The sequence below is a fragment of the Paroedura picta genome, chromosome 3 (genome assembly GCF_049243985.1).
Source record: "Paroedura picta isolate Pp20150507F chromosome 3, Ppicta_v3.0, whole genome shotgun sequence".
Lineage (NCBI taxonomy): Eukaryota > Metazoa > Chordata > Lepidosauria > Squamata > Gekkonidae > Paroedura > Paroedura picta.
The window spans coordinates 1,992,173-2,002,600 of NC_135371.1; the positions used below are offsets into that span (position 1 = coordinate 1,992,173).

General features: G+C 50.3%; 1 protein-coding gene across 1 annotated transcript in view; it reads right to left on the reverse strand.

Annotated features, from left to right (window-relative positions):
- Window positions 1–330: 330 nt before the first annotated feature.
- The window catches only part of LOC143834149 (uncharacterized), a 39,931-nt gene continuing 29,833 nt past the window's right edge, over window positions 331–10,428 (reverse strand). Inside the window, 2 exon segments of the mRNA XM_077330754.1 lie at window positions 331–1,710; window positions 1,712–3,640. Of these exon segments, the coding sequence (XP_077186869.1) occupies window positions 1,545–1,710; window positions 1,712–3,640 (2,095 nt within the window). The 3' untranslated portion in view covers window positions 331–1,544.

Here is a 10,428-nt window from a genome sequence, read left to right on the forward strand (position 1 = left end):
CTCAGTCTCGGAAGCTGAGCTGGGCTGACCCTGACTAATATTTGGATGGGAGACCTTCAAGGAACACCAGGGTCATGATGCAGAAGCACGCTGCGACAAATCGCCTCTGAACATCCCTTGCCTAGCTGCCAGAGACTCCTAGGATCTCTCGGCCAAACTGCACACAATACCGAGCCACAAATCAACACAGAGCAATTGGGCATCCAATTTCAGGGTCTGTGTCCTTCACCACATGTTCTTGCTCCACTTGCAATGCAGTGAGATTCCTATTGGAGCAGTGGGAGAAACTCTTGGGAAGGCTCTTACAGTTCAATGAAACGCGACCAGCTCTAGGCGTTCAAAGACTTAATTCTTTATTAGGCAAGAATTTGACAGGGATACACAGATGCCAACTGATATTGGAATATTTTTTGGAGGGGGGAGGGTAAGCAATAAAGGCAGATCTGAACCTTTCACAAGCTTAGCTAACAAACATGGAAGTTGAAAGCTGGTCAGGTGTTCATTGGCCGAATGGAAAAATTGTAAGCCCCACAAGAGCACGGAGAGATCTCGCCCAAAAGGTTCCCTAACGGAAGCTGACAGCAGGAGCCTCACTTGGTGCTCTGCGTGACGCCTTTTGAAGAGAACGCAGCAGGGAGAGAGAGAAATATTTCTGTCTTTAACCCAAGATTGTCGTCAAGATCAAACAATTGGTCACCAAAGCGGTGGGCAAGAAAAGCAAACCGGTGTACCCCAAATATACATCTTGAGAGCACACACTGATTCCTCAAAGCAAAGGGGAAAAACTAAACTTGACCCTTTAAGATGAAAGGAGCGTCAAAACTGCACTTTCTCCTGCTACAAAGATGAGGAGTCAGGAGCTCAAAAACTGTCCTGCACTTTTTCTGAACGATACAAAAGTTACAAAACAATATAAGAATACCCTGAATCAGCATGGCAGTCGTCAAGCAAAGGTTGGATGCACACTTTTCTTGGATGCTTTAGGATGCTCTGGGCTGATCCTGCGTTGAGCAGGAGGGTTGGACTAGATGGCCTGTGTGGCCCCTTCCAACTCTAGGATTCTGTGATTCTGTGAACATAAATATCTATGATTCAAGTCACATATAGGTGACCCTTCTGTCTGGGAAAATGTCTCTGTGTGGCAGTATTCTAAAGCCCAGAGGTTTCTCCTTGTGCTTCCTTCTAGAAAGGTCGAAATTGCAATATTCGGACTCTGGCATGCCCCCCTCCGAAGGCTCCCTCCAACCCCCCTGTAATCTTACAGGCTTCCTGCAATAGCGGTCCTGCCCCGTGTGTTCCAATGAGGCAAAGAAGACCACTTTTTCACTGTCCTGCGCTTACCTGGGGAACTCCGGATTCTCTTGCTCTTTCACCCTGTGCTCTTTTAAATGTTCTTCCATCTCCCAATGAAACATTCGTCCTACAAGCTCTCTTGGCTTTCTCCTCACATGGTTTCCAGTGGGAATTCTTTAATGGGATGCAAGCTTTCCACTAGGAGAAACGCTTTCCACCCCAATACTCCAGGCATTGATACAGTTTCTGACCTATGCCCATTTTAGACGGGAAGTAGGAATCCCCCTCTGGATGAAGCTTTCCCCATATACCAAGAATTTACATGTTTGTTTTTCTGTGAGAAATATTTTAGGGGAAGAAAGATTTCTCTGCTGAATGGAACTTTCCCCACACTCCAAGCATCTATATGGTTTCTTCCTTGTGAATCCTTTGATGAGAAGCAAGGCTTCCACTCTGAGTGAAGCTTTTCCCACAAGCCAAACATTTATATGGCTTCTCCCCTGTGTGAATTCTTTGATGGACTTTAAGTTGTCCTCCCCGACTGAAGCATTTTCTACACTCCGGGCATTCATATGGTCTTTCTCCTGTGTGAATTCTTTGATGGACTTTAAGTTGTCCTCTCCCACTGAAGCATTTTCTACACTCCAGGCATTCATATGGTCTTTCTCCTGTGTGAATTCTTTGATGGACAGTAAGAGTTCCTCTCCCGCTGAAGCATTTTCCACACTCCGGGCATTCATATGGCATCTCCCCTGTGTGAATTCTTTGATGGGCAGTGAGAGCTCCCCTCTGAATGAAACTTTTCCCACACTCAAGGCATTTATATGGTCTTTCTCCTGTGTGAATTCTTTGATGGGCAGTGAGAACTCCCTTCTGAATGAAACTTTTCCCACACTCAAGGCATTTATATGGTCTTTCTCCTGTGTGAATTCTTTGATGGACTTTAAGTTGTCCTCTCCCACTGAAGCATTTTCCACACTCTGGGCATTCATATGGTCTTTCTCCTGTGTGAATTCTTTGATGGGCAGTGAGAACTCCCTTCTGAATGAAACTTTTCCCACACTCCAGGCATTCATATGGTCTTTCTCCTGTGTGAATTTTTTGATGGACTTTAAGTTGTCCTCTCCCACAGAAGCATTTTCCACACTCCGGGCATTCATATGGTCTTTCTCCTGTGTGAATTTTTTGATGGACTTTAAGTTGTCCTCTCCCACTGAAGCATTTTCCACACTCCGGGCATTCATATGGTCTTTCTCCTGTGTGAATTTTTTGATGGACTTTAAGTTGTCGTCTCCAACTGAAGCATTTTCCACACTCCAGGCATTCATATGGTCTTTCTCCTGTGTGAATTTTTTGATGGACTTTAAGTTGTCCTCTCCCACTGAAGCATTTTCCACACTCCAGGCATTCATATGGTCTTTCTCCTGTGTGAATTTTTTGATGGACTTTAAGTTGTCCTCTCCCACTGAAGCATTTTCCACACTCCGGGCATTCATATGGTCTTTCTCCTGTGTGAATTTTTTGATGGACTTTAAGTTGTCCTCTCCAACTGAAGCATTTTCCACACTCCGGGCATTTATATGGTTTCTCCCCTGTGTGAATTCTCTGATGGGAAGTAAGAATTCCCCTCTGAATGAAACTTTTCCCACACTCCAGGCATTTATATAGTTTTTCTCCTGTGTGAATTCTTCGATGGGCAGTAAGATATTTCCTTCCAATGAAACTTTTCCCACACTCCAGGCATTTATATGGTCTTTCTCCTGTGTGAATTCTCTGATGGGAAGTAAGAATTCCCCTCTGAATGAAACTTTTCCCACATTCCAGGCATTTATATAGTTTTTCTCCTGTGTGAATTCTTCGATGGGCAGTAAGATATTTCCTTCCAATGAAACTTTTCCCACACTCCAGGCATTTATATGGTCTTTCTCCTGTGTGAATTCTTTGATGGACAGTAAGAGTTCCTCTCCCGCTGAAGCATTTTCCACACTCCGGGCATTTATATGGTTTCTCCCCTGTGTGAATTCTCTGATGGGAAGTAAGATTTCCCCTCCGAATGAAACTTTTCCCACACTCCAGGCATTTATATGGTCTTTCTCCTGTGTGAATTCTTCGATGGGGAGTAAGATATTTCCTTCGAATGAAACTTTTCCCACACTCCAGGCATTTATATGGTTTTTCTCCCGTGTGAACTCTTTGATGGACTTTAAGTTGTCCTCTCCCGCTGAAGCATTTTCCACACTCCAGGCATTCATATGGTTTCTTTCCTATGTGGGTTCCTTGATCAGTAGTAATGTAATCCTTCTGCCCAGAAGCTTTTTCATGCTCCAAATATTCATATGCATTTTTTCTGTTGTTGGCCTTGCAATCAATACGATTGCCTGATTTCTCATGAGCTTGTTCTGCGCTAGTGGTGGCCTCATTCGTGTCACACCCTCTGTAGATGTCCTGGAGTTGTGCAGCTTCTTGTGAGACAGGACCTTGTAGGAAACAGGAATTATTCCCGACTTGTTCTTCTCCCTCATCTTTCTTCAGTACATTAGAACATGCTGGGTTCTCCTTCACTTCTGGCTGCTCTGCTGTTTCATCTCCTGGCTCCCACACGCACCGCGCTGAAAGAGAGAAATCTTCCATGAAACGGACTCCATTAAACTGGGGCAGAAAATACAAGATGGGAAAGGTTTGCTGTCTGGAAATGCTTTGAAAACTCTTGCTTGGGAGACCGGCCCTGTCAAATCCGAGCCTGTATTGACGGACAGGCCACCTGTGGTGAGAAAAGGGGGGGTCAGCATTTCGTGGGAGCACTTATGTATGCACCCGCCCTTCCTTGACTCAAACCGCAAGTCAGAAGAGCTGCCCCAAAATAGCCCCCCCCCCCCCGGTAAGTTTGCAGTCAGGCAGAGATGCTGCTTGGCTACTTAGCACAATTCTAATTTGTCTTACTTTAAAGGTATTCCACGCCAGAAGACAGTGCCATGGGGCTTTCTGCAGTAGAACTATAGGGCCCATTCTATTGTTTAGCCAGCTTTGACCAATTACAGACTGTCTTTGTCTTCATGTCTGTAACCCACAGTTTGGGTCTCATGAGGCTGGTGAGAGACGCTGTCAGTCAAGGTGGAAGGGAAGTCAGGGTGGCCTTGGGGAAGGGAGGGACTTCAATGGGGCCTAATGCCACAGAGTCCCCCCTCCAGGGCAGGGCATGAATTTCTGTTGCCTAGAGATGAGCTGTAATTCCGGTGGGGTCTCCAGGACTCACCCGGAGTCTAGCGTCCCTAACTAGGACGTCAGAAGTGCAGGTTCAGATCCCTCTGCCATGGACTTGGGCCCATTACACACATTCTGCCTAACCTACCTCACAGGGTTTTTGGGAGGGGAACAATGTAAGTTTCTTTGAGTCCCCGTTGGGAGAGTACTTGATAGATAGCAGAACTATTAACTCCCCATCATTCATAATATTAACAAAGATTTGCCACCATAACTATTAAATACATTCTGGGGATCTATTAATTCCTCCCCCCCCCAGTTCATACTATGCTACTATTAATGCGTCTCGAGTTCTAGTCCTACGGCCAAAATACTAGACCTCGAGGACATCCGATGAAGGGGATGGGCAGTAGGGTCGGGGCAGAGAACAGGAAACACTACTTTACACAGAAAGGGATTGGCTGCCAGACGATGACTGAATATGCGACAGACAACCAATAGATCAAAACTTTAGGAGAAAATGGAGCCCAGTTTTAGATTATACTGATCAGTAAAAACTGAATGGGAAACTGACAAAGTGTATATGTAAATTTTGGAAAAAAATCTATAAGAAGAAGAGTTGGTTCTTATATGCCACTTTCTCTACCCGAAGGAGTCTCAAAGTGGATTACAAGTGCCTTCCCTTTCCTCTCCCCTTCAACAGGCACCCTGTGAGGTGGGTGAGGCTGAGAGAGCTCTGAGGGAACAGCTTTTTCACTGCTGTGTCGAGCCCAAGGCCACCCAGCTGGCCAGTATGGGGGATGTAAGATAGTCTCAAGTTTCTCTCTCTGGCCTTCTTTCCAGAAACCCCCTGGAATGTGCCTCATTCAGATGGATATGACAAAAATCCTACAGGGGGCATCAAAGGAGGAGCATGTTCAGATTAGGAACTTCCTGTTATTACAGTTAGACAGTTAGGTCTCTCTCTCGCTCTTGCTCTCTTTCTCTCTCTGCGAGCAGAAGGCCTCCTGCCTCACAGGAAGGACTGCAGAGGGGGACAGAGGCCAGCTATGGGGCCCAGGCCGGACAGCCTGACCCTTTCCTTCTGAATGAGGGACTTCCTTACACTCTCTCCACAAAGCACAAAGTAAAAAGTCCAGGGGAAGGGAATCCTCACCCAGAAAGGCCACCGTGTCATAATTCTCCCGCATGACTTCCTTGTAGAGCTCTCTCTGGGCTGGCAGCAGCAGGGCCCACTCCTCCGGGGTGAAATACACGGCTACCTCCTCAAAGGACACCCAGCCCTGGAAAGAAGGAGAAGGGAGCATTTCTTTACAGGACTGGGAAGCTGATCCACGTGGGGGGGGGGAGGAGGCAAAATGAAGGGAGCCAATGAACACGGAGCTGGCTGAGCACTGGGACCTCAAGGAGAAAGTCTTGGGAACTGGCACCTCTCGGAGGCGCTGGGAGCAGCTAAATGTGGCAGGGCCTTTTCTGGGGTGGTCCCCAGACTTTGGAACAACCTCCCTCGGGTGATTCACCAGGTGCCTCCATGGAATGGATTCGGGTGATGCAAACACACCTCTGCAGCCACAGCACCTGTCCCCTCTGTGCCCTGCCCTGCCAGAGAAAGAGGGGGGGTCATGTTTTAAAGGAGGAGCAACATTAGGAGGAGAAGGGAAAGGAGGAGGAGGAGGAGGAGGAGGAAGAGAGCGGGGTTTTTTTAATACCCTGCTTTTCATTAAAGCAGCTTACAAACACCATTACCTTCCACACCCTGTGGGGTGGGTGGGCCCCAGAGAACTAAAGGAGCATCTTTGGTAGAACTGCAACTAGCCCAAGGTTACCCGGCTGGCTGCTTGTGGAGGAGTGGGGAATCACACCCGGTGACCCAGATTAGCCTGCCGCCCTTCCACCACCACACCAGGCTGGCCCTCAAAAGCCAGAGAGGTTCACATGAAAAGGGACCCATCATTTTCTGTGGGGAAATCCGTGGTCCAGGATTGCTACAAAGCTGCACCACCCCCAGCCCCAGTTCCAGACGGGGGGGTGGGGGGGGGGACTCCTGCCCTGCCTCTCCACTGGTGGGGGAGGGGGGTTGACCTTGGGCAGGACCAGAACCCAGAGGAAGGGGCCCGATCCCCAGAGCCTTGCGACAGAGAAAGGACCTTTCCTTCCTTCCTTCCTTCCTTCCTTCCGCTGCCTCTCTTTCCCACGACACCCCCTTACCTGAGTGGGCTGCATGGCGGCTCCTGTCCCTTCACCACCCAGAGGAGGTGGCCCAGGAGGCGTCGGAGGGGTCTTCCCACGGTGGCCTGGAGGGTGAGAACGAAGGAGGGCCGGAAGCCCCGTTTTCTTTGACAGCCTCTTCAGCATCCCTCTCTTTCCAGATTTCGTTTGTTTATATCTTTTAGTCTCCCTTCACCATTTGCAATGACGAGAACATAAAAGCAGCCGTGCTGGATCCGGCCAGTGGCCCGAATCCGGTCCAACACGCTGTGTCACACAGTGGCCGAAACCCAGGAGCCCTCCCACTGTTGCCCCCCCCCCAAGCCCCAAGAAAGCAGAGCATCTGTGCCCCAGACGTAAGAACACAAGGGAGGCCCTGTTGGATCAGGCCAATGGCCCATCCAGTGAAAAGACACTGTGTCAGATGGTGGCCGAAAGCAGGTGCCCTCAGGAGGTCCACCCGTGGACCCAGAACTTCAGAAGTCCACCCCCCAGGCTCCCCCCCCCAGACCCCAAGAAGACAAGAGTCTTCCATCTATACCTTTTGGCTCAGAGCTACTGACCAACCTTTGCTCTAAATGCTTGTCCAATCCCCGCCAGAGGGTGTCTATGACTTAAGCCAGGGGTAGTCAACCTGGGGTCCTCCAGATGTCCATGGACTACAATTCCCATGAGCCCCTGCCAGCTGACTTAAGCCACCATCGCTTCCTGCAGCAGTGATTTAAACATGTTAATGACGAGGGGTGGGGGGTTCAGCTCAGTGTAGCTGGAAACCCCTCCCCCTAAAAAATGCCTTCCCAAATTCCCCAACACCATTACTTGAGGTACCTTGCATTACTGCAAGGCAGGTGGGGCTGAGAGAGCTCTGGCAGAACTGCTCTTTTGAGAACAGCTCTAACTGGTCCAAAGTCACCCACCCGGCTGCAGGCGGAGGCGGAGCGGGGAACCCTTTTGATGCTGCAAAACGGCTTCTCTTGTGAATTATGGCGTGAAGTTGCCTTACTACTAGGGTTGCCAGCTCTGGGTTGGGAAATACCTGGAGATTTCGGAGGTGGAGCCGGGAGTGGGCAGGATCTGGAGGGGGGGGGGAAGGACCTCGGTGGAATGTCATGCCATGCAGTCCCCCCTCCCAAACAGCCCTTCTCTCCGGGGGAATTGAGCTCAGCCGCCTGGAGAGAAGCTAGAATTTGGGGGGTCCCCAGGTCCCCCCTGGAGGCTGGCATCCCTATGGCGCACGAAACCGACTCCGCAGCCCGCACGGCCAGTATTGCTGACTCCGGAGGGCAGCGGCTCGCCAGGGTCTGGGCCCAGCTCTTTCCCCACCACTTCGTGGCCGGCTCCTTCTCGCGGGAGATGCTGGGGATGGGACCCGGGGGGGGGGGCTTGGCGTGCATGCCTGGCCAGCAGAGCCACAAGCCCCCTTGCTTGCTTGCATTGCATTGCATTATTGCATTGCATTTTCTGCATTGCATTGCATTATTGCCTTGCATTATTGCATTTTCTGCATTGCATTGCATTATTGCCTTGCATTATTGCATTTTCTGCATTGCATTGCAGGGCCTCCCCTCCCTACTCACCGGCTCGGGCCAAAGCAGCAACTGGAAGATGCTCCCGGGTGGGGAAGGCCAGCTATGGCTGCCCCACAACTCCCGCCCCCCTCCTCCCAGGCGCCTCCGGGGCTGCAGACGCGCCCCTTTAACTCTTCAGGGGACGCCGGGCAGGGAAAGCCAAAGGAAGCCCCTCCCAGGAGACTGTCTTCTCTCCCAGTTTGCTTGGAGAAGCTCCAGGCAGCCAGATGTCCTTTTAATCCCCCCCATGCAAATTCCTTTTATTTAAATAGGTTTTTTAAATAATTTAAAACAAAACACACAGAAAAGGATTATATATCGCATAAAATATAAAGATTACTATACCTTGGAGATTTTAAAAGAAACAAAAATGCCAAAGATTCCTCCCTGACCCTATGCCCTCTTGAAGCTGCCTGTGCTTGTCTGAGGGGCCCCCTTGTCTCCTTAGGCTGCCTGCAGAGCTCTCCACTCTGCGGGTCTGAACCTGTTGGGTCTTCCCACTCCCCGGGGAGGTACAGCTGGCCTCATCCAGGGCCTGGGCCTTTTCAGGCCTGGCCCCAGCTTGGTGGAATGGGCTCCTGGAGTCGCTGAGGACTTCTCCCATGACCTGGGCCTCCACGGACAGGGCCACTCCCAAATTCCTAGGTGAGATCGAGACTGTTAAGCTGCACCCCAGCCAAGGTGGGTAGGCGTGCTCCCTGATCTGCCGCCTTCCTGTCCAGCCACAGGACCTCCGTCTTGGAGGGGTTGCAAATTAAATCAATAGCAGGGCATGACAGGCTAGGACAGGAGAAGACATCAGTAGAGAAATGGAGCATTTACTTCAGTGCAATGCTGAGGTATTCTCAACTTGGCCATAAAAAGGAGGCAGTAGCCTTACATTCACACGTGAGTTAATGTTACGTGAAGTAAAAAGAGAAAAGTGGGTGTTTTCTTTAGCATGAGGTCATCTTACATTGTGAGTCACCTCAATGTGTGGGATGGCAGGAAGCAGTGGTGGCTATTTATTTATGTATATTCTTTGCTAGAAACGCTAATCAGGCCTTTGGTTCAACTGTAGTTCACAAAAACATTGGGGCAATAAAAAGGTCAAGGTTAGTAATTAATGGCAGACACTTGCCCAGTGGTGGGAAGAAATAATTAAAAGAGACTAGTTCAAGGGTAGTCAAACTGCGGCCCTCCAGATGTCCATGGACTACAATTCCCAGAAGCCCCTGCCAGCATTTGCTGGCAGGGGCTTCTGGGAATTGTAGTCCATGGACATCTGGAGGGCCGCAGTTTGACTACCCCTTGCTCACTGCATGGGTGGAGACAGATGGGGCAAGCAAACCCCCTACCCGGATGGTGGTGCTGGAAGACACACACACACCCCCAGTACGCAGGGGGCTCCCCAGATTATGAATGGCTGGAGAGAGGGAAGATGCCCCTCACACTTCAACCCTTTGCAGGGGGACCACAGAACAACGCCTCCAGGGATGCCAGCCTCCAGGTGTGCCATGGGGATCCCCGGGAATCACAGCTCTTCTCCAGACTACGGAGACCAGTTCTCCCGCCTGGCGGTGGCAACCCGATCTCCGGGGTAGCATAAGGAAAAAATCCATGCTCAGCACCTCCGCCTGCTGCAAAGACAGCGCCCCGGCTAAGAGTTAAAACAAAAGACTCCAGGATTGCTAGAGAGGCATCTTCCTGCCCCCTCTGCCCAAGGCGGGGAGGGGGGGGGAAGAAAAAGAGAAGGTATTCCTAGAGAGGACCTGGTGGTGAGTTGCAAATCCATTGGGGGGCTGCGGAGTCCCGGGGATGGAAATGCAAGAAAGACCATTAAAAACGGTGTCTTCAGGCCCAGCCAATAAACAGGGGGGGGGGGGTTCTGCTGGGAGGGGATTCTTGCACCCCCCCCTCCCAAATTTTCCCCAAAAGAGATGGCCTCCCCAAAGGACCCGTCCGGGCTGTTTCTTTGCAGCTGCCAAACTGGTGGTTTCTAAGGTTGACAATCTCCAGGAGGTGGCTGGAGATCTCCCGGAATTACAATGCATCTCTAGGGGACAGAGATCCTTGTGAAGGGACAATTTCAGAGGAAAGCTTAGGGAGAGAAAACAGGTTAAAGGCAGGCGAATGGCAGGAGAGGTCCATTCCTCTGAATCCCAGAGCCAGGAGGCAA